The sequence below is a fragment of the Haliotis rubra genome, unplaced genomic scaffold (assembly GCF_003918875.1).
Source record: "Haliotis rubra isolate DU_JTF1 unplaced genomic scaffold, ASM391887v1 Scf269, whole genome shotgun sequence".
In the NCBI taxonomy this organism is placed as follows: Eukaryota; Metazoa; Mollusca; class Gastropoda; order Lepetellida; family Haliotidae; genus Haliotis; species Haliotis rubra.
This window is the reverse complement of record NW_025766769.1, coordinates 835,863-860,648: the sequence shown is the minus strand read 5'-3', so window position 1 is coordinate 860,648 and position 24,786 is coordinate 835,863. Positions and strand designations below refer to the sequence as shown.

The following is a 24,786-nucleotide window of genomic DNA, read 5'->3' as shown; positions in this document are numbered from 1 at the left end:
CAGGCAAACAAGAGTGTGAAAGTGAGCAGATATGTATACTCAACTTACCGTATATTATTGGAGTTCTATGACTATCATCTCATCAGTTACGTGCATCAGAACAACATTCCAACAAACATGTAGTATGTTTCATTAACTTTAGTTTGATTACGTTGTTTAATGCAACAATAATTTTATCACTGTTTCTAAGTTGGAGGGCTTACAGTTATGGCACATATCATTTTAATAATGGGACCAAGTTACACCGCATGAGATCTGTTTGGCCATTTACTGCTCCTGAGAAATGTGTATTACCTGCAAATTAGTGCAGATTATCTTATTTTCTTAGCTCCTGGGCTAGTTTATTAAAATAGTCATGTTTTATTATTCTGTTTATGCACCAAAATATTAACTGTTTCAGCCATTTGCCCACAAATGTATTTGTCAATTACAAGTACGTTTCTCATTCTGAAAATATCTCTATTCCCTGGTGGAATCATGTTCAGTCTATTATTATAAACTGTATGATCAATGGTTGGATTTAATGCTAAGTTAAAAATCAGTTACCGTGGTTACAGACAGTTTCCTGTTGTCTGGCAGTGTTCCTCTGTTGATGTTACTGGGTGAGATACAATGCCTGCTGGTGTACCAACCCCGGGGTCTGTTGGCGTGGAGAGCCAGTCGACTGCCACACTGATGGAGATCATCTCCAAACTTAGACAGGAACTACTGCAGAGCCGATCTGAAACACAGAAAGCCACGGACAGTCTCAATTGTCTCATTTCACTTGTAAAACGGTGAGTTGGTAGTTGTCTTCGGCTTTTATGTGGATATACTTTCATCTGTAAATTAAGATTGGATCATTCACAGAATTTAAGTCAATGCATAATTTCTGATTAATATTGAGACTGTTTGATTTGAATTGCATAGATAAATATGTTTCATATCTCCTACATGTGTACTGTGTTTGATGAAACAAGTGCCCAGGGATATTTGGAAGCTGATGAAGGGAAGCATGTATTAAATCCATTTTTAATATTAACAGGGAGATAAATTTGTTTGCAAAGATTAAGTGTTAGAGACATTGTTCAAACATCATTGTTTCCAAAAACAGTTGTGTGGCAGGTGTATACCATCATAGGTGCTGGCTAGCTATTCTCGAAACTTCTTAAGTCCTGCGAACGTCTTAAGCCCATTCTTAACACATTGGCTACGATCAAAATTAAGAATTCTTAGGGCTACGAACGTTTCGAGAATAAGGGCCCTGATCCTTCTGGAAACAGGTTGTGAAATACACAAGAAAATAAAGTCTGAGGTGCTTTACAATTATAATCATTACAATTGGCCTTAAAGTTGGTTGTGGTTATAAACTGGATATTAATTCGGCAAATACGGTACATATATTCATGATGGAGATTGAGGGTTATGAAGGTCCTCAGTGCATTTGGTAAGTGTAAGAACAGATATAGTCGAGCTGTGTGTCATCATAGTGTTCCTCTTATGGTCAGTCACTGATTTGCCCTGTCTGTTGTTTACAGAGTCTTGCTAGAATATTGCTTTCAGTGATTATTAGGGGTGACTATTGAGGGGGAAACTATTGAGACCAACTATTGCAATAGTTTTTTTCTCCTTGAATTGTCTCACTTGAAGTCATTTCCCAAATGAATGTATAGTATACATGTGTATGAAATAAAAACAAGTTGAAGTAGTTTCAGTCTCTTTTAATAACTGACAAGATACTTGAAACCCAGATCATGTAAACAGTTAAAACTAAAAAAATTTGTTATTCACAATTTCAAACTCGGAGTCGCATGCCATGTCTGCTGCCATGTTTGTTTAAGAGGTAACAGGGACGGATAACTCTAAATCAAAGTGAACACATATGGTATTTCCTGTATTTGCACTGCACATTTATCAACGGAAGTCAATTACTAAACTATCGATAGTCACACATACTGTCGATGCATCGATACTTTTTTCGTTTCTACCATCGATTAATCAGACATGGGTTCAATTACTTTGAAATGTAATTAATTAAATTACAATTACTTTGATTTTCCTCAATTACAAATACAATTACACCTTAAATTAGAATGTAATTAATTAAATTACAATTACATTACCAATGTAATTAATTACATTACAAATTACTTTGTTAAAAAAACCAAAAAAACCCAAAACAAATATATTTCTGTATTCCTTTAATCAACAAGATATCGATGTTGGTAAGCAGTGGTCACTAAATCCAATTCATATTTTTGTCATCAAAAAGTGAAATGCAAAATTAGATTATATCTACAATGTACACTATTTGATCAAATTTGTATTTTGCATATTTCTTTGGGCTTATTATCAAATACACACCTCTATCATCTCTTGTTGCAAAAAACACTTTGTCCACCACTGTTACCTTAGGTGTACTGTATCATGACATCATTACAGGCCTACATTACAATATATAATCAGCCGGTCTCTCTATCTGACATAATCCACATTAACATACTAAAGGATTTTTCAACTTGGATTTATGGCTTATTACCTTCATGATTATAAAAATAGGACTACAGTTCAGTAAGATTTTGAATATCATATCCTATGAGAAATAAACAAAGAGGCCGTGTTGATAGGAACTTGACTAATAGTACTGTTTATCCCCCATTTCCTCAAATACCGACCTACATTCAGTCATGCGTTACTGATTCCCTTTCTTTCACAAATGTGCAGATGGTGATAGTTACAAAGGCTTAGACATTCAAATCTCTTTCAAAACTTAACACCTGCTAGAGTATATACCAACAACAAGCATCTTATTGAAAAACACTGCTTTGTCCTCCTTATTGTACAGAATATAAGCCTGATGACCACCAAAATAAAAAAGTGAGATGTAATTTGATGTAATTGAAAAAGTAATTGAAAAATTCAATTACTTTGAGATATTAATTAATTAAATTACAATTACAAATTACATTTTAAACATTCAATTACAAATTACATGCAGTTACATAGATTTTTGTAATTAATTACATTCAATTACAATTACAAATTACAATTACCCCATGTCTGCGATTAATTGCTATCGGCAGTGTATGAAATACGGCCCGTCCGACCCACTGAGATGGGCTAGATTTCTGACGGACAGTCTAAATCTACAGCTGGCCAGCCCGATGGTCTGGTAAAAAATGTTCCATACAAATGAGCAAATGAGCAAATTCACCATATGTTGGTGTCTGGTCTGGTTAAATTCATCATTGGCTGGTAACATTTTGAAGTTACCAGCCCTGATGTCTGACTGGGTTTTTTGTTTATTCCATACACAGCTATCGGAGACTCAAGAATTGCAATCCATCGATAGTTCAATACATCGTTACAGCACTAGTGATTATTGTGGCATATAACAACATTCACCCTTTACTTGATAAAGAAGCTTGAAAGATAACAGTTTATATCATGAACTTTACAAACATTTTGAACATGAACAGTCCTGTGAAGAATTGGTCTTCAGCAACCCATGCATGTTGTAAGAGGCAACTATCCAGATCAAATGGTCAGGATCGCTGACTTGGTTGATGCATGGTAGGTTGATGCCCATGATGTCAGTCACTGGATTGTCTGGTCCAGGCTTGATTATTTACATACATCTGTCATGTATCTGGAAAATTTCTGAATGTGGTGTTAAACAACAAAAGAAACAAAGATGAACATAATTGATACCAGCTGTCCTTTCTTACAGTGCATGGCAAGGGGAGACAACTGCTACATTGCATTTGGCTAATATTGTAGGTAAGACATCTGGCCATGTTTCATGACATTTAGAAAGCAGTCACTTTGTTTTTGTAAATGTTTAATGAAAAAGCCTCTTTAAAAATGAAAAAGACTTATGTATAAGGTGTATCTGTATGTATAAGGTGTCTGTGTGTGTACTGAGGTATGTATGAGGTGTCTGTATGTGTACTGAGGTATATGTGGTGATAGCGATTCATTTGAGATCATTAAACTATATTTGGAAATGATTAGTATTCAGAAGTTGTAAATTCGTAATTAATGTTTAGATTTTTACCGCGTGTTTAGCGAGAGAGGGATGGGGGTTGGGGGATAATGTGATCAGGTGGTCCTTGATTTTAAAGTACACAGAAGTCTGGTAGTCTGAATCTGTAGGAATTCAGGAACGATGGGTGACGTTCCTTGTGGACAGCCATTAAGTAGACTCTTAACTGTGTGATGTGTAATGGAGTATGTCCTGGTACCACCACTTACCTAAGTGTTCAACACTTACCTGGGTGTAGTTGTTACGGCTGTTGACTACCTGCGAGTGGAGGAGGTGACTACTGCCAGAGATTCCTGATAATGGGGCAGGTGATATTGGTTCAAGTCTTGACTTACTGTAAACCTCCTTCAACTGTATTCATAGGCCAGTTTAGAAAGAAGGAATACAAACTTAATGATATGTTGACAATAATGTTGTGGCCACAACACCTTGGCCTTCAAGACTAATGAAATCAACTGTACCATGGCTGCCATCATGACAGTGGGTGGCAACTGCTGACAAATTTAAATACCCTTTCCTTTGTATTGTTGTGACTTGTGTAGGTAAGACAGAATCTCTGGTGGTTGTGTGGGCACATGCATGTTTGACTAGCATGTACGACCCAGACCACCTGTGCGCAGGCTTACAGTAAATCAATTTAGTCAAATCCTCATCCGACACAGTGTTTAATTATTGACGGCGATCTGATTAGCTTGGACTGTGTTACAGGGGCACCAGCGCAGGATGCAGGAGAGACTGCTAGGTTTGGACAGCTCAACCCGGGTAGTGGGAAGGTGAGGCTCGTTAATGATTCAACACAGATCATGATGGCCGTGTCAAGTGTTACAGGTGTAGTAGCTCACCTGAACATGTGATGATGTGGTCACTTTTGTTGCAGCTCCAGATTGTCTGGACTGGTTTGTTGTTGTATGTCATCAGCTTCTGTGTGGATCAAGACAAGAATAATAGTTGTCATGTAGTAGCAGCAGTAGCTCGGTCTGAGTCTGTATGTCAGTTTGTATATTAATGTATATATCTGTTAATCAACCAGATTATATATATATATATTTATAGATCAGTTCATTGAATCATTTCGTATAACTGATGATGTATTAAGCATTAGTTCATGTTTTAGGTGATGTGTCTATTTGTATATCAGTTAAAATCCACTTTTGCCAGGTGAGATTGATGAGATGTGATGTTTAATTGATCACATTTCCAGACTCGTGCTGTATCCCACTGGGAGCGGCTGGCCATGAAGTTACTACAGAGGGAGTACGAGGCCGTGCAGGACGAGATCCGCCACCGCCAGATGGCGTACCTGGAGAACCGCACCAAGTACATGACGGAGGTGATGGACAGTCACCAGCACGACATGGCGCACTACAACTTGCTGCTCCACAAGCGTGTCCAGAGTGCAAAGGGGCCGGTGGAGGACATCGACAAGAAGTTCCTGAGGACCTTCACAAAGGTGGGGGAGTAGACAGGTTGTGTGTGTATTGAGGGGGGTAGTGAAGTAGTGGGGGACATCGACAAGTAGTTCCTCAGGATGGTCTGACTATCTGGCTGTCTTCCTCTCCATCCCCCCCTCTCTCTTTCTCCCTCCCTCCCTCTCTCTCGAACATGTGGTGTGTGTTACTCTGTGAAGGCCGTGGTTGACAGTGAGATAATTCTTACTGTTAGGACGCAGAGGCATAAAACAGTTTTCTGGTTTCTTATATATTTTCTTGGTGATAGTGGAAAACATTTACAGCATATTTATATATTCAATCAACAGTAGGAAGGTCAAGGTCACAACGCTACAGGTAGAAACAGCCATCTTAGATCCATGTACCACAGTGCTCAGTGAACTTTGTGTACAATACGTAATATTCCATCTTACTCTGACAGTAAAACAGTGTAGAAACATTCACCTGGACACATCCTGTGACCACCTTGCTGCCAGCTCCCTCCTTCATCTTTGTCTTCATCACACCATGTGTCAGTTGCACTCTTCCTTTTCCAGTTGAGATTCAGTGATAAAATCTTTGTCTGTGTATGTGTCTTGCCATATTGTTCAAAGAGTTGTCAGACAAACTGATTTTGCTTGAGTTCATGTCATACTGTAATACATATTTCTTCAATGTGATTGGAGTGCACTTTGTGCCCGTTCTATTGTTCACTTTCAGGACCCAGGATATTTCCTTCCTTTACTTAATGGAGGACAGTATTACCCTGCAGTTTAGTGCTTTCATAGAGAAATAGTGTGGATCTAAATGGCTATTGATAGTTGTTTTATGATTGACAGACCGGATTGAACGGGAAGCGGCCACCAAGTGGAAACCGTAATACTCGATCGAAATCAGCAGGTGTTCAGCGATCTAAACCCAAGGCTCAGGACATTGTTGAGCAAGCTGACATGACACTGAGGGAGTTGGTGGTACAGACGAACTCAGGCATGACCACAAACACCAACACCAGCAATGTGGGTTGAATTGATACAAACCATTACTGTATACACATAAAATCATAAAGTGCCCCAGACGTTCGGCTAACTTGCAGTCTGTTTTTGATATCTACTTAACTACAATCATATGGAGCTCTGTTTGTCAGGGCCGACTCTACTGTGCTGCCAGGTTCCAGCAGGACATTTGCTGGCAGCTCTCGAACACAACACGTAGCAACATACAACTATAGGGATGACAACTTCTTATTTATTGCATAGAGCAACGACTCGTTGTAGATTCTTACATCGTTATCAAGCTAAAAGTGGATACAACCAGATGTAGAGGAATATATATACACAGTATGTTTCGACAACAGCAGATTAACATTAACAACAACATGTAATTGGATAACAACTGGTACATAATTATGAGAGGCCAGTGGGAGACTAAGAACAAGGGGGATTAAGTTGTAATAACAAGCTGATTGGATGCTTATAGAGTCTATAGTTTGATTAATTGATTAGAACTAAAAAGAAAAAGAACTAATCAAACTATAGAATCTACATCGAAACGTCGCTCTATGCAATAAATAAGAAGTTGTCATCCATAAAGTTGTATGTTTCATTTTTGAGTCGCAAACTTCTAGAATGCCCATCAAACAATTAACAATACGTAGTCATGCATAAATCTGCTGTAAGGATGTTGGTGTTGATGTGGATGTTGTAGGCCATGATGTATTGGTGTGGATGTTGTAGGCGATGATGTGTCGGTGTGGATGTTGTAGGCGATGATGTGTCGGTGTGGATGTTGTAGGCGATGATGTGTCGGTGTGGATGTTGTAGGCGATGATGTGTCGGTGTGGATGTTGTAGGCGATGATGTGTTGGTGTGGATGTTGTAGGCGATGATGTGTTGGTGGGGATGTTGTAGGCGATGATGTATTGGTGTGGATGTTGTAGGCGATGATGTGTTGGTATTGATGTTGTAGGTAATGTCCGGCCTATGTGATGCTGACCCTGACAGACAGAAGGTAGATGACCGCTACCTCTCCACGTATGACGACCCCCAAAGATATGCCCAGGTTAGTGTATGGGGCAGATCAGTGAAGGAGAGAGTGTTCCTGTAGGTAAGTTTGTGGGACAGATCAGTGAAGGAGAGAGTATTCCTGTAGGTTAGTATATGACATGTCAAATGCCCTGCATATTTGTTTTAACAACATTCACATCCTATCAACCATACCTAGAAGATTTTGTTACGCAATAGCTTTTTAATCAAAATTTGGATCAGTGTTAAAGCCTTTATTTGCAGAGCAATCTGTTTGACCTGAATCCTGTTTGTTGCAGAGCAATCTGTTTGAGCTGAATGCTGTGTTTGTTGCAGAGCAGTCTGTTTGACCTGAATGCTGTGTTTGGACCTGACTCCATGCAGCGTAAAGCCCGACCTGTGAGTGCTGCCTTCCAGAGAGAGAGGGACACACTTCGGTCCCGGCCTCGCAGTGCCTGCTCAACCAATGGGGACAGTAAGTATATGTTAATGTCTACCAGTACATAGAGCCACACCCAGTAGTCCAGTAGCCCTGCTGCAGATCAGTGAGTCAGTGTTGTCTGTTGTCCACCAGTACACAGAGCCACACCAAGTAGTCCAGTAGCCCTGCTACAGATCAGTAAGTCAGTGTTGTCTGTTGTCCACCAGTACATAGAGCCACACCCAGTAGTCCAGTAGCCCTGCTACAGATCAGTGAGCCAGTGTTGTCTGTTGTCCACCAGTACATAGAGCCACACCCAGTAGTCCAGTAGCCCTGCTGCAGTCAGTGAGTCAGTATTGTCTGTTGTCCACCAGTACACAGAGCCACACCCAGTAGTCCAGTAGCCCTGCTACAGATCAGTGAGTCAGTGTTGTCTGTTGTCCACCAGTACATAGAGCTACACCCAGTAGTCCAGTGGCCCTGCTGCAGTCAGTGAGTCAGTGTTGTCTGTTGTCCACCAGTACACAGAGCCACACCCAGTAGTCCAGTAGCCCTGCTACAGATCAGTGAGTCAGTGTTGTCTGTTGTCCACCAGTACATAGAGCCACACCCAGTAGTCCAGTAGCCCTGCTACAGATCAGTCAGTCAGTGTTGTCTGTTGTCCACCAGTACATAGAGCTACACCCAGTAGTCCAGTGGCCCTGCTGCAGTCAGTGAGTCAGTGTTGTCTGTTGTCCACCAGTACACAGAGCCACACCCAGTAGTCCAGTAGCCCTGCTGCAGATCAGTGAGTCAGTGTTGTCTGTTGTCCACCAGTACATAGAGCTACACCCAGTAGTCCAGTGGCCCTGCTGCAGTCAGTGAGTCAGTGTTGTCTGTTGTCCACCAGTACACAGAGCCACACCCAGTAGTCCAGTAGCCCTGCTACAGATCAGTGAGTCAGTGTTGTCTGTTGTCCACCAGTACATAGAGCTACAACCAGTAGTCCAGTAGCCCTACTGCAGATCAGTGAGTCAGTGTTGTCTGTTGTCCACCAGTACACAGAGCCACACCCAGTAGTCCAGTAGCCCTGCTACAGATCAGTGAGTCAGTGTTGTCTGTTGTCCACCAGTACACAGAGCCACACCCAGTAGTCCAGTAGCCCTGCTACAGATCAGTGAGTCAGTGTTGTCTGTTGTCCACCAGTACACAGAGCCACACCCAGTAGTCCAGTAGCCCTGCTACAGATCAGTGAGTCAGTGTTGTCTGTTGTCCACCAGTACACAGAGCCACACCCAGTAGTCCAGTAGCCCTGCTGCAGATCAGTGAGCCAGTGCTGTCTGTTGTCCACCAGTACACAGAGCCACACCCAGTAGTCCAGTAGCCCTGCTGCAGATCAGTGAGCCAGTGTTGTCTGTTGTCCACCAATACACAGAGCCACGTCCAGTAGCCCAGGCATATAGCTACAGTGAAATTGCATCACAGTGCTTTACAGACCATTGTTACATCCACAGTTACTATGACATCAGTTACTATGACATCAGTTACCATGACATGACCAGCAAAGGAGATGACTTTCTTCCACTGAAGCTGGTTAGCAGTACTTTCAACTCTTAAGACTGGTTATGACTGGTTCCAAACTGAAAAAGTTGAAAGATTGGTTTTGGATGATAATCCTTGACGTGTTATACTTGTGCAAGGCATAGTGGTATATTCCATATCCAAAGATACAAGAGTGAGTTTCTCTATCTATTCCATGTCAAAAACAACACACAGTTGATGTAAGCCATGGTGACCCAAGTCCAGTCAGTCGCTACACATCTCATATTTTTCCTTATCCTGACTCATGCTTAATTGCTTGTCTCCTTCTTCTTGCGAATGATAGTGGAACACTTGAATCCCCTTCTGAAGCTCCCTAGCTGTATACAGCATTTAGGATGATATACCAGCAATATGGTTTGAACTTTTTGTCTAAATCATCTGTTTATTCATGTTGTTGACATGATTTTTCATCTTGTTTACAATTGATTAAAACTTGCAGTCGTTGCGGGTACCGGTTGTCGGTTGCTGATCCGCATCTATTATGTCCTAATTGTACTTCTACATGTTCTTCCAGCTTTCGCTGTCAACTTTGTTAAATTGAATTTGATAATCATTTATATTCCATTCTTAGACGTGCCAAGGACAGGTCTAGACGGCTTTTACAAGTCATGTCTAAACCGAGTGATTGCGCTGATAACCGTTTATTGCTGTCTGCTGACATTCACCAATCCAGTGATTTACCAGTTGCTACTACGGAGCATGTTGCTGTGGCTGATGGTAGCTCTGGCTCCAGGAAGAGGTTGTCAACATTAACTATAACCTCGTCACAGTCTAAGAAGACTAGGGCATCGTCTTCTCAGAAGAAGAAGTCGTCTGCAGATAAGACTCCGGCGAAGTCTTCCCATGGGGCAGCGCACAAGACGAGGTCCTTCGCTGCAGAGATCATCCCGTCAGACGAAGTAGACGTATATGACGAGCCACCCATCCTCATTCCTGAAGTAGCAGTGAAGAAGACGAGGTCTTCGTCTACAGTAACATCAGCAGTCATCTCAGTGCAGTCAGACGTTCTATCAACGCAGACATCAGATAGAGATGGCAGGTCTTCACAAGTGCAGCAGTCCTTGGGAGAAGCCTCAGTACTCTCAGATGCGTCGGCCTCATTGCAGCAGCAGCAGCCGTTGTCACAGAGTTTCAACCCGGGTATCTACCTGATGGAACGGAGGTTCGCGCAGGAGAAAGCTGCGATGAAAGGCCCAATCTACGACAAGCCTGCATGTAGGACAAGCAGCCTGCAGATCACATCCCGCTGAAGATAGTAGCCTGCGTGAAGGAGGAAACCTACATGAAGGATCACACACTCGACGATGTTCCACGACATCTTCACGAGAGCCTGCCAGCATGGACAACGATGAATCTGCAATAGATATTCCAGAGGAGCCTTCGCGCAGGAGCAGAACCAGACGTTCACCGGAGCATCGCAGATCAGCCTCCTCAGATACGGACAGCCATCAGGAGCCTGCGCGCAGGCACCCAACATACCGTAGAAGAGAATCTACACCTTCACGAAGGCACAGAGATACGTCTCAAGTCTCCAGGGAGGATCCTTATCTGAATCAGTCGCCTGCGCGCAGGTCTCCACACAGATCCCCATGCAGGTCTCCACGAAGGTCTCCATTCAAGTCTCTACGCAGATCTCCATGCAGGAAGGAGACACAACAGCAACGATCTCCAGAACAAGAGGCCTCTAGATCTGAAGATGATGGCGGAATCATATTCTCTGATACAGAGATCAAATCTTGGATGTCAAATAGATTGGAACTTGCATCACCTTCTAAAGAGGATAATGAAGCATTCACGTATATGATGTCAAACGAGGACTTTTGATACACTTACCCTTCCACCCATCGATCCTGTCTCGGATGTACCAGAGAACCTCAGCACAGCCTTCAGGAAGGCAACGAAGTTCCAGAGTCAAAGCGTCCCGCCATTCAACGCCAAGAAGTTCTCACTTCACCACATGGAACCCTTCATGAAGGCCCCAGAGATAGATAAGAACTACAAGATCATCAACGACTCCCGATCTAGGACTTATAAAGTAGAGGATAAAAGTTAGCACAAATAGACACAACTACCAGACATACCTTCTTTGGTCTAGCCAGGTCAAGAGCCATCAATAAAACCCTCATCGTGAAGTTCAGAAACTCGACCTCTGAAGAAGATAGAATGATCTACTTGGCATTGCTGACCCAAAAGAAAGATCATCAGTTTATGTCCGAACATCTGGCATCCACATCAGCAGGCCTGATGCTCTTGAGAAGACAAGGATTGCTGTCATCCTGTAGTTGGAGTGAGCGCATCACCAAGTCACTATACAGAGCTCCGTGGTCAGCATCATCTATCTTCGCAGGGGAAATTGAGGACGTGGCCAAGGAAGTAACAAAAGAGTCAAGGGAGGTAATGATGATCAAGTCCATCGATACACTAGCCAGTGTTATCCGTCAGACGTCGCAACGCTACTCCGGCAAGTCGAAGTTTACGGGGATACAGAGAGCCAGGGAAAAGAAATACGGCAATTCCAGAGGAGGCAAGGATTCTTTTCATCGCCCGACCGGAGCTCCCAGAGGTAACCCCGGAAGAGGCAGGGCACCCAGAGGTGCCAAGAACTTTAGACGCTGAAGGACAGGTTCGGAACGACTGGAGTCTTCCATCCCCAGCCGTTCCCATACAACCTTCGACAGTGGGTGGACGTCTACAACGCTACTGGAAGAATTGGGGAATTCTTCAGGACGACTACGTATCCCAGATCCTACACAGAGGATACAAGATACAACTACAAGCAGTAGCACCATTGACAAGCAACTCTCTGGCCCACAACTATGCTGCCGACCAGATGGAGAACCTACTCGACACCATCACACCTCTACTCGAGAAGGAGGCGATCGAAGAAATAAAACAGGAGCTCGTCACGCCCGGTTTTTACTCCCCAATCTTCTTAGTACCAAAGAAAAATTCCAGGGAAAAGTTCCGACTTATCTACAACATGAGGAAATTCAACCAAGATTATCTACGCAGTCCCGCAAAGTTCAGAATGATACATCTTCCTCAACTGTGACAACTCGTACGTCCGTTAGACTACCTCGCCAGCATAGATCTACAGGATGCGTATCTTCACATCCCGATACATCCGGACTCAAGGAAATACCTACGATTCCTCTTCAACGGACTCACTTCCAATGGAAGGTGCTACCATTTAGAATATCGTCGGGCCCCTGGTTGTTTACTTGCGTGACAAAGCCAATCATCACATATCTACATCATCGAGGTCTACGCAGTGCGTTTTACCTGGACGACGGGATTCAAGCTCATCAAGATCCCAGTCAACTCAGACTGCAGCTAGACTTCACAATCAGGCTACTCACACAACTAGGATGGCTAGTAAATCTCCTCAAGTCGGAACTAGAACCCACACAGGACCTGCAGTTCCTAGGAATTCGGCTCATCACATCGCAGAATCGTATAGTCGTCCCAGAGGAGCGTTGGGTCAAGATACAACAAATGATATCTCAAGCACTACTCTCTCCGTTACCACTACGAAGTTGGCAGAGCCTACTTGGTCTTCTCACGTCAGCACAAGACATGACACGCAGAGGAAGACTACAACTGCACCCACTACACGTGTTCGTGAACGCTCATCTAGACAGTCTGGACTCCTTCGGACTACCGGACGGACTGAAACCATATCTTCTGTGGTGGACTCGGAAGTCGAATGTTTGCGGAAGAACCTACTTATCAGAGCCGGAGTACAACACACATCTCTACGTAGATGCATCACTTCAAGGATGGGGAGCCCACTTCAGGGAAATGGTCGAGTCAGGAGAGCCGAAGTACAACACACATCTCTACGTAGATGCATCACTTCAAGGATGGGGAGCCCACCTCGACAACGAAGTGGCAGCAGGGAAATGGTCGAGTCAGGAGCAAAGTCTGCACATCAACATGCTCGAGATGAAAGCAGTAATAAACGCCTTACTACACTGGTCCAGCATACTAAGGAACGCACAACTGATGATCCATACGGACAACTCCACAGTGGCGTTCTACATCAACAAACAAGGATCAACAAGGTCAAGAAATCTTCTAGACCTCAGCTTTCATCTGTTCAGCATAATAAACAACCTGAACGTCGACTTAAAAGCATGTCACATTCCCAGGGCCAAGAATGTGATAGCAGACGCCCTATCTCGTCCAACACAACCATCCCCAACGGAATGGATGTTACATCCAGAAGCATTCAGATGCATCATACAGAGGATAGGATCTCCGCTGATAGACCCATTTGATAGACCGGATCCACAAGCATGGGCAATAGATGCTCTAAGCATCTCCTGGGAAGGACTAAACGCTTATGCGTTTCCACCTCCAGCTCTAATATCGCAGGTGTTGCAGACAATCAAGAGAAGAAGCTGCAACTGATTTTGGTCGCGCCCTACTGGCCAGCGAAGGTGTGGTTTCCCATCCTCATACAAGAACTCGGAAGTCCAACCCTGCAACTCCCAGAGTGGCCGAACCTACTATTTCATCCGCACACCAAGCAAGTACACGGAAATCCAACAGTATTCCAACTACACGCATGGAACGTATCAAAACTTGCTTGAAGAAATGAGGATATTCCGCCAGAGCAGCGAACGCAGTCACACTAGCTCTATGTAGATCAACCCGCAGCTTGTACGACGACAAGTGGCAGAGTTTTGAGAAATATGCATTGAGGAAGGGCTTCACGGCGATGAAAGCAACACATCCTCAAGTGGCGAAATACCTTTGTCATTTAAGACAAACGAGGCGGTTAAAAGGTTCAACACTCTCTACATACCTAGCGGCCCTCAGCACGGTTATCACCATGAAGACGGGTGTCAAGCTGACCAAAGTACCAGAGATACTGGCTCTACTACGCTCCTTTAAGTTGGAAGACCAACAAAAGAAATTTAAAGCGCCTACTTGGGATCTCAATGTAGTCTTGCAGCATCTCACCAGTGACGTTTACGAACCACTGGAAAGGACATCCTATGAGTTTCTAACACATAAAACTCTGTTCCTGGTCGCCTTGGCAACAGCAGCTCGGATGTCAGAAATACATGCTCTGGTCTTTGAACGAATACGATTTGATGCATATCGCAACATCATACATCTGGGATTGAGATGGGACTTCATAGCAAAGAACCAACTGCCCGGTCAACCAGACAGACAATTACACATCCCAGCACTCTTGGCAGTCCTTGGGCCACAGGATACTCAGGATCTATCCTTATGCCCAGTCAGAGCATTGGAAGTCTACCTACAAAGGTCTAAGACGAAGAGACAAAAATTTAAGCGCCTTTTCATCCCTCTATCTACGGAGACGCCTACAGAGATCTCACGTACAATGATATCAATATGGATGAGAACCGTCATCCTAAGGGCCTACAAAGCAGCAGGACTTGATCATCCACGAGCCTCCAATCCTCATGAAGTCAGAGCGCTGGCATCGACACTCGCTCTACATGGAAACTGCTCCATCTCGACAATAATGGAGGGCTGCTATTGGAAGTCAGAGATGGTGTTTGCCAACCACTACCTCAGAGACATTGATACCGAGGACGTCTCCGGCATTCACCAGTTTGGGCCTCTTGTTGTAGCACAACAATTGACAGTTCCTCAAAGGCGCTGAGATGAATCTCACCCTTTTATCACGTGACTTGTAAAAGCCAACGCTCGGAAGAGCTAGAGCTTAGAGTCCATGCGCACGTCTAGGACAGGCCAGCATGAGTGATAGACCCTGTACTTGTAAGGACTTACTTGTATATGATGAAGGGTCGCTTCTCCACTTGATGCGAGCATCAAGAGATGGAGTCGTATAAATCCACACTTAATGTCAGGAGAAGCGGTTCCAGAGAAATCTGACAAGTTGTGGTCCCCCCAAACTCATCAGAGGAAGTTGGAAGAAAGGATCAGCACAGTACTATAAGAAGTTCCCTCAGGGGGGGTATGCAGGACGTAAATCAGCAATGAATCCAGAGTGGCTTGACCCACCACCGATTCCATTGGATTCTACAAGCAATTAAGCATGAGTCAGGATAAGGAAAAATATGTATTTTTTTTAATTAAAATTGATATTTTATACTTATCCTGACTCATGAGGTAAGAAATCCCAACCTCCCCTCATGGCACTCTGGATTCTCTGAAATCCAGGTGTCGGGCGTATAATTCGGAGAGAGAGAAGAGCATGTAGGGTCATGTGACGGATTTTCCCGCCAAAACATCTAAATGGAGATAACACTGGGTGAGTGATTTTACGTCCGCTTTTTTTAAAGGAGCTTCAAAAGGGGATTCAAGTGTTCCACTATCATTCGCAAGAAGGAGACAAGCAATTAAGTATGAGTCAGGATAAGTATAAAATATCAATTTTAATAAAAACAATTACATGTTTGTTTGCAGCTTTTATCACCCAGAGGTTTGAGCGACCACTGAAGTACGAGACAACTCGACCCGTACCCTCCAGGGAAAATGGCAGCCAGCTGAGACAGAGGCGACACAGCGGCACAGACAAGCAGCGTGTACACAGCGCCACCGTCAGACAGCAACGCAGAGACCAAGGCCACAGACGGTTTTCTTTCAGTGAGGCAGAATCAGTTGCACGAGATAAGAGCGAAGAGCCAGCACCAGTACAAGAACCTCAGATGAAACCAGAGTCTGAGGTGAGCACCCGGAAGCAGCCGTCAGCAGAGCAGCTTGCAGCACGGACACGAGCGGCCCAGCTACAGCAGCGGATTGATGCTGTGACGAAGCCGCCACCGTGTGTGGAGCAGTTTGACCAAGAGCTACAGGAGATGAGCTCCCTGGAGAAACAGTTCCGACAGTCGACCCTTCAACTGCAGAAGAAGCTGGGTATTGATGACAGGGGCCTGTTGTGGTGAGGACCGAGTGCAGGAGTACACTGTCGGCCTGTAGTGAGATTGACTACCATGAAAAGGAATTGCTTTGGGCGAAGCCAGTCTGTTTCATAATTAGTTGTTGAACTGACTATCCACAGCTTGCTAATGTTAAGTTCCTGCATTTTGTAAAATGCAACTTGTTAATCTTGGTGTCTAGTGAGCCCTGGTGGTGTCTAGTGATGCAATAATGGTGTCTAATGACTACCTAGTGTTGATAAGCGATGTCATATCTGGTGATGTCCTAGTGATGCCCCCGTGATGTCTGTTCTGCATGTATATGTTCACTACATTCATCCTATACCACAATATACAATAGGACCACTTCTATGCAATAGGACCATCTCTATAGAATAAGACCACCCATCTCTGTTCCACCTATACAATAAGACCACCCATCTCTGTTCCACCTATACAATAGGACCACCCATCTCTGTTCCACCTATACAATAGGACCACCCATCTCTGTTCCACACACACAATAGGACCATCTCTATACAATAGGACCACTCTATACAATAGGACCACCTCTATACAATAGGACCACCTCCATACAATAGCACCACCTCCATACAATAGGACCACCTCTATACAATATGATCACCTCTATACAATAGGACCACTCTATACAATAGGACCACCTCTATACAATAGGACCACCTCTATACAATAGGACCACCTCCATACAATAGGACCACCTCTATACAATATGATCACCTCTATACAATAGGACCACTCTATACAATAGGACCACCTCTATACCACCTCTATACAATAGCACCACCTCTATACAATAGCACCACCTCTATACAATAGGATCACCTCTATACAATAGCACCACCCATCTCTGTTCCACATATACAATGGGACCACTTCGATACAATAGGACCATCTCTATAGAATAGGACCACCCATCTCTGTTCCACATATACAATAGGACCACCTCTATACAACAAGACAACCATCTCCCTCCACCTGTACATTAGGTCCACTTCATTTCCCTGGCTTCCATCCATATGTTTGTCCATACCTGTGCAGAAAGTTAACTTTCCCTATGTATGATTATTGTAACCATCAATGTCTGTGTTATATAGGTGCCATCCTGTAGGATGAGCCATGTATGTCATATAGTTCATTCCGTCCTGTAGCCGGTGAGTGAGTTTAGTTTTACGCCACTTTTAGCAAAATTCCAGCAATATCTCAGCGGGGGACTCCAAAAATGGGCTTCACACAGTGCACCCATGTGGGGAATCGAACCCGGGTCTTCAGCGTGACGAGTAAACTCTTTAATCACTAGGCTCCCCCACTTCCCCCTGTTCTGTACAATGAGCCATGTATGTGATATAGTGCATTCCGTTGTTTGCTGCTTAAAGGAAAATACAGTCCGTCCACTTTGTGCCTTTCAAGAAATAGTCATTAGGTGGATTGTGAGTCATTGTATTGTAAACAGCATATCTGACCGAGTCCTTATACTATGACAGCATATCTGATTATCCCCCGCAAAGCGTCCGTCCGTCAGCCCGTCTGTCCGTCCTTCCGTGCACATTTGTCTTTTCATGAGCACAACTCTAAAACCGTTCACTATTTCTTCACCAAACTTGGCACATAGATAGATCTGGTGGTGTACTGGTGCCTTTTGGTAGTTTTGGAATTCTGAATAAAATATTTTTGGCATTTCCATTGCAACAAGTTTGACTTAGCCTGAAATTGGTGGTAGTGCTCTTTTACGGAGCTGAACTCTTAAACTGTTCACTATTTCTTCACCAAATTTGGCACATAGATTGGTCTGGTGGTGTACTGGTGCCTTTTGGTAGTTTTGGATTCTGAATAAAATATTTTTGGCGTTTCTGTGGCAACAAGTTTTGACTTAGCCTGAAATTGGTGGTAGTACACTTTTCCGGAGCAGAACTCTAAAACTGTTCAATGTTTCTTCACCAAACTTGGCACATACATAGATCTGGTGGTGTACTGGTGCCTTTTGGTAGTTTTGGATTTCTGAATAAAATATTTTTGGCATTTCCATGGCAACAAGTTTGACATAGACTGAAATTGGTGATAGTGCTCCTTTCTGGAGCAGAACTTTAAAAACCTTTCAATGCTCTCCTTCCACTTTTCTATATACACACCTAAATATTTGACATAATCATAACTCGTAGACATAATCATGAAGAGTATTTTGCCATTGCGGGGGATATTGATGACTTTGTCTTCTTGTTGTGAGTAGTTATACTGTGACAGCATATCTGATTGTTACACCATGTTGTTCAACTTTGACATCAGTGTCAGCCCTGTAAGTGTCAGCTACTCAGCCTACTATGTTTTATGTCATAAAATGAAATTACATAGTCGATTCCTATTGCTTCTGACAGATTGTATGAAATTGTAGCAATATTTCTTATAGTTTTGCAAGTTTTACAACCATTTGAGTTTTGTCATTTTGCTGGCATATTATCATGTGACAGACATGCTATTTCAAGTCACAAAACCAAGTCCACTCACTCACTCACTCACTCAGTGTTGAAAACACATGACAGTCTCCAGTTCACTTACCCACTCACTCAGTGTTGAAAACACTGTTTAAGGCCAGACACTGCTAGTGACAAATGACAAAATGCTTCAGGTGTATGTCTTGGTTTTAATTAGTTACAACTTAGAGGTATGCATGTTAACATTTGAAAAAGAGTCTTTTCCAGGTGGTATTGCCGCCGATTGCCATGGAAATATCCAAGATGGCCGCTGCAAGCCTGAAAAAGATGAAAATTAGTGAAAGTTTTCTCTGAGACTAATAAAGATATGTATATAATGACAACTTGACAGCTTGGGGGTTGGGTGTAGGGTGCAATGTCTGTTATTATATTTTAAGTTTATTTATGTTGATTTTGACTAATATAAAAGGCAAAAAAATTCAAAAAGTCCCTCTGTTATTGCATAAAGTAATCACTTGCCTATATGTAAACAAAATTTCATTCAAATCGGGCCAATAATAGCTGAGAACTATGTTCACTAAGATTGAAAATGACGTTATGGAGAAAATAAGGAAATAAGTTTGGTGATGGTGTTACTACTGTAGCACCAGATAAAAACATACAAAATCTCAACTGACTGAAGGGATGTATTCCAAATACATGCAACAATGCATTTACAAAGAGAAAAAAGGCCTAAAACTCCCAGCACCATACATCAACCCCTCAGTTGCCTCGACACAAACTCTTTATTTGCAAGAGATGTTGATAGACAGTGCCTTACCTCAACACTTGCCAAACTAACTTACATTCAACCTCACGGTGAACAGGCAATCCTGACTACCCAACTGATTTGTGTTCACATAATTGCTGATGGTGAAGTGTACCCTGTCTGACTGTTCACATAATTGGTGATGAGTCGGTGAAGTGTACCCTGTCTGACTGTGTTCACATATTTGGTGATGACTCGGTGAAGTGTACCTTGTCTGACTGTTCACATAATTGCTGATGAAGTGTACCCTGTCTGACTGTGTTCACATAATTGCTGATGGTGAAGTGTACCCTGTCTGACTGTTCACATAATTGGTGATGAGTCGGTGATGTGTACCCTGTCTGACTGTGTTCACATAATTGGTGATGACTTGGTGAAGTGTACCTTGTCTGACTGTTCACATAATTGGTGATGGTGAAGTGTATCCTGTCTGACTGTTCACATAATTGGTGATGAATCGGTGAAGTGTACCCTGTCTGACTGTTCACATAATTGGTGAATAGTCGGTGAAGTGTATCCTGTCTGACTGTGTTCACATAATTGGTGATGAGTCGGTGAAGTGTACCCTGTCTGACTTCACATAATTGGTGAAGAGTCGGTGAAGTGTATCCTGTCTGACTGTTCACATAATTGGTGATGAGTCGGTGAAGTGTACCCTGTCTGACTGTTCACATAATTGGTGATGAGTCGGTGAAGTGTATCCTGTCTGACTGTTCACATAATCAGTGATGAGTCGGTGAAGTGTACCCTGTCTGACTTGTGTCTCCACACCTCATCCTATAGAAGCCTGGTACATGTATCAATATAAATGTATTAATGTTCCAAGTGTCTTGTTTCATATATAGTATTTGTTGAAGTTTATGTTTTTGAAATGCAGATATTTGTAATAAACAAGATTTTTCCAGGGGATGTGATTTTTTTCATGGACGAATGGCAACATCTTTGTCGCATCGCTCTCTTGGGTTTGCAGCGTTGTTAAGGTGGCAAAAGCAGAACAAGGTGCTGGAATATTCATAGAAGAGTTGCTTCCCTTTCTGATGCCAGGATATGCTAGGTTCAGTTCACTCATTATGAAGCTTGCTCATTCAGCACCCATGTGGTCTGCAAGCAGTCCTAATTTGCTACAGGAATAACAACCTACTAACAAATGCAACCTCTGCTGATCTCTATTTGTTCCTCATCCCAGGTGTGTTCCGAATGCATAATCACCTCCAGAAGCAATGTTTGATATATCTAGATTTGTTTCTGTATTTAAAGTCTTGTACTTCATTATTTTCGTGTTATGATAAATGAAGGCTACTTTATTGGTCTCAAGTGATAGTAAGTCTCGATCCTGTATACTCAACCTGTAGTCACAGTTTGTAACATTGATTGGAATACTGATCAGGACTGGCTAAAATTCAAAATGTACTATCAATTCATTACACAGCTGATTTCAGTCAAATAGATATTGATGTCACTTTCCTATACTAATTATTAATAAATTATTATTGGCTATTTCATAGCTTGTGAATCACAAATGTTGCAATATTACAACAGCATGACCAGGGTCAGTAGAGTTACAGCTCTGTAACCAGGGTCAGCAGCGCTGCAGCTCTGTAACCAGGGTCAGCAGAGTTGCAGCTCTGTAACCAGGGTCAGCAGTGTTACTGCTATGTGATCAGAGTCATATATTGCAGCCATGAGATAAATATCCAGTACAACCATGTCGCTCCCTGTGTCCCACTAGATAATCTTATTGTTAACTTTGTTATATGAACGTGTGGTAGACGTCTCAGACCTGCATTCCTTCTTCCACACAAAGTTGTAATACATACAACAGTTAGTAGAGTTAGACCCAACTCCGCCACTCTGTCCAGCATGACAACATAGTTCAGCTTACCCAGACAAACATCTTCCACTAAAGCTTCACTACAGTAACTCCAGCTAGGACATTCCCATATTTCGCATTAATTTCGATAATTCTCTCATTGGTTTTATAATTTACCATGTACAGTGCTGTGATTCTTGAAGACATAACTTGACAATGACAATACTTTATTACCCACAGGAGGGAATTCTTTTTTACATTTGAAAGTGCGCTATAGAATACAATAAGAAACATGACACATACATGTACATAGAACGCGGAGGTAAAACAAAATCTAGCAATCATTTAGGAGCCTAATACTAGATGGTTCAAAAGAGTTTCTAAATCTATTAGTTTTAAAACGTGGCACTGAGTATCGGATGGTAAGAGGTCATCTTCAGGAATTAATCCTTCTGGAGTGGTTTATCATCCACTTTAGCACCTGACATTTTGCTAGCCAGTGAAACAATTCTATGAAGATAAGATTTACATTTAACGTCAAGAGTTCCGTACCAACATTGTATAGAAAAAGTTAGAACAAATTCAACAAAACAACGGTAAAATAGTAAAACCCACAACTATTAAGTTGTTTGCTGCAAGTCCCCACCCCACAACCCTTCAGCGACAAGGAACACCTTGTGCCCCACGACAAATGTAGACTTTATCCTATTGACAGTTAACAACCGTTGGCACTTGTATCAATCACTTCGATTAAGTCCACCTCGCACCAGGCTTAGCATATCGGGAATGAGCATCGCCCCGAACATGAATACCATCAGGAGTATTCCCATGAGTCCCACACTCATGGAGGACACCCGGTGGTCTGCTGCACTCGTCTTCTCAAGTCGGCGGATATACAGGGTCCCCCTCTCAACCCCCACGTGGAGGTCCGCCAGTCGCTGCTCCAGCGTCAGGTTCCGTCGCCGGAAGTCCACACATCGACAGACACACGTCATCCGGCGCGTTCGTCCATACTTATCCACAGTAACTGCAGCTGTCGAAGTCGTATGTGTCGCCGTGGTGGCGGATGTTGTGTACAGGGGCGCCGATGACAGTGGTTTAGAAGCTGTTGTTGCAGACATGGATGATCGTAACTCTGACTGGCTTGATGTCGGATCAATGGATTGGCTAGTTGTTGGGTTAACTGATTGATTGGATGTTGGGTTAACTGATTGGGTGGGTGTTGGGTTAACTGATTGGATGGGTGTTGGGTTAACTGATTGGATCGATGTTGGGTTAACTGATTGGGTGGGTGTTGGGTTAACTGATTGGGTGGGTGTTGGGTTAACTGATTGGATCGATGTTGGGTTAACTGATTGGGTGGGTGTTGGGTTAACTGATTGGGTGGGTGTTGGGTTAACTGATTGGATGGATGTTGGGTTAACTGATTGGGTGGGTGTTGGGTTAACTGATTGGGTGGGTGTTGGGTTAACTGATTGGGTGAGTGTTGGGTTAACTGATTGGATGGATGTTGGACTAACTAAAACTTGCTGCGCTGTGGAATAAAAAACATTAGATATTAATCACTGCTGTTCTAAGAAAATGCTGTTTCAAGGAAAGTAGACTTTAGGATGGACATACCAAATGATACTGACATATTTGAAAGAGGATAATCAGTAGTGTTTATGGAGGGGTTTATCGTCTATATTTTATATTGTACGGCTGGCCGTCTATATTTTATATTGTACGACTGGCCGTCTATATTTTATATTGTACGGCTGGCCGTCTATATTTTATATTGTACGACTGGCCGTCTATATTTTATATTGTACGACTGGCCGTCTATATTCAATACTCTGTCACACTGTGTGACGATCACATTTACACGTGAGTATTAATTAAGCACCACCTGAATCCAAGGGCAATTTTTTGAAATTACTTATATACTTATCCTATCTCACGCGATAAAGTCCCTCCCTACCTCCCCACTACATAGATTACCACCGTTCCGGTTTTGTCCTTTTATGGCTCCAAGATCGAGAATGAGTATGTGAGGTGATCACGTGGGTGAGGACTGCGCATGCCTCGTGCTGTCATGGACTAGTGAGCACGACTGACACAGAAGGCACGCACAGCACGGGAGAGGGGCAAGGTAGGCCTTGGAGCAAAGTTTTAATTCGTTTCCACTCATGGTCGAATGAAGAGAGAGAGGTGCAAGTCGTGAGATAGGATAAGTATATAAATATACAATTTATAGTTAAAATTTTCAAATTTTTAAACTTATCCTATCTCACGACTTGCACTTATCCCACGGTAGGAAGGTGGGTCATAGATTACCCGGAATTCAAGCGATAACAGCTAGTGTTACGCCCAAACAACCGTAGGAAGCAACTGCAAGGTAGGGCAATAACTACCAAGTTACTACGTGCGAGGGTTAGGTCGAACCCATTGACTTATTAAGCACAATTGCTCCCAGGGACCGAGATTCCCGAGCAATGTGGTGTTCAGTCACTACCTTCACTAAGTGAAAGGACGTAGCTTAACGAGTGTAATCAGTCGCATCGCCACGATTTCCAAGGTACCCCCGTAATAAAAGTCAAACGACTAGTATCGGGCCAGCCCCTGCTTCGAAACAACCCCCACAGACACCGTCCCGAGGAGGGTGAAAGAGAAATTGAATCGGTAAAACTCACAATTTTTAACGTTCAGTACCACAACATCATCTTATGACTTCCATTACTTACCACAATAAGATCACATAGATGTGTATAGGCACTTAGGAGCATGAACGCTACGAAGTGTAACACTTCGGGAAGGACTCACTTCACTGACTTAATTACTCCGTGGAGCAGAGGACAGTAAGTGAGGTGGCGACTCTCTGTAGTCTCAAACAAATGAGAGGAGAAAATCTAAATCCCGGAAGAAATAAAGACGTAAATCAGAAAAAGTTTTCAGATTTATTCAGATTGTACACAAGCAGAAACGATCGCGACTTGGGATCAACTGCACAGTGGGATCCATATAGCATCGGAGCACAAGAAAGTTCATTATCTGCGATGTTGTGCCGCTGATAACTGCTGGGCAAGGACGAGTGGTCCAAACTGATGAAGGCCTTGAATATCCGTCACCGACACATCTCTGAGGTAATGAGACGAAAATACCGTGTCAGATCGCCAAAAACACCCCTCCATTATGGCAGTTAACGAGCAGTTGCTATGCAACGCCATAGTAGAAGCCAAAGCCCTGGTTTCATGAGGGTTGACTGCCGTAGGTGGTGGCAAACCGGCAAAAGTGTAGGCTCGTAGTATTGTAGCTCGTAGCCAATATGAGAGTGTTGTGCGAGAAACTTCCGCCTTGGAAGCCGTAGACAAGGGTATAAATAGC

The 24,786-nt window shown here is 43.1% G+C and overlaps 2 protein-coding genes and 2 long non-coding RNA genes across 6 annotated transcripts in view; 2 read left to right on the top strand and 2 right to left on the bottom strand.

The window, feature by feature from the left end:
- The first annotated feature begins 612 nt into the window (after positions 1–612).
- On the top strand, positions 613–16,978 carry LOC124280515. Its single transcript, XM_046716470.1, has 8 exons — positions 613–776; positions 3,710–3,759; positions 4,733–4,797; positions 5,226–5,474; positions 6,291–6,467; positions 7,417–7,509; positions 7,809–7,947; positions 15,886–16,978. The coding sequence occupies exons 1-8, from the start codon at positions 613–615 to the stop codon at positions 16,362–16,364; spliced, it is 1,416 nt and encodes a 471-aa protein (XP_046572426.1). The 3' UTR covers positions 16,365–16,978.
- LOC124280520 lies at positions 16,709–17,374 on the bottom strand. 2 transcript variants are annotated; one of them, XR_006899696.1, is made up of 3 exons: positions 17,291–17,374; positions 16,790–16,888; positions 16,709–16,757 (listed from the first exon to the last, which is right to left on the bottom strand). It is a non-coding gene; the product is annotated as an uncharacterized LOC124280520 (long non-coding RNA). The 2 variants fall into 2 exon arrangements; XR_006899695.1 differs by lacking the exon at positions 17,291–17,374 and adding an exon at positions 17,202–17,248 and having other exon boundaries at positions 16,790–16,870.
- Positions 17,375–19,843: 2,469 nt separating this feature from the next.
- On the top strand, positions 19,844–20,522 carry LOC124280518. Its single transcript, XR_006899693.1, has 2 exons — positions 19,844–20,027; positions 20,207–20,522. It is a non-coding gene; the product is annotated as an uncharacterized LOC124280518 (long non-coding RNA).
- Positions 20,523–21,633: 1,111 nt separating this feature from the next.
- LOC124280512 (CUB and sushi domain-containing protein 3-like) overlaps positions 21,634–24,786 on the bottom strand; it is a 97,198-nt gene continuing 94,045 nt past the window's right edge. Inside the window, exons 7-8 of one of the 2 annotated variants that reach the window (XM_046716460.1) lie at positions 22,693–22,957; positions 21,634–22,596 (exon numbers count right to left, since the gene is read on the bottom strand). In XM_046716460.1, the coding sequence (XP_046572416.1) occupies positions 22,161–22,596; positions 22,693–22,957 (701 nt within the window). In that variant the 3' untranslated portion in view covers positions 21,634–22,160. Of the gene's footprint in view, positions 22,958–24,786 lie in introns of both variants that reach the window. The other variant, XM_046716458.1, reaches the window with a different exon arrangement.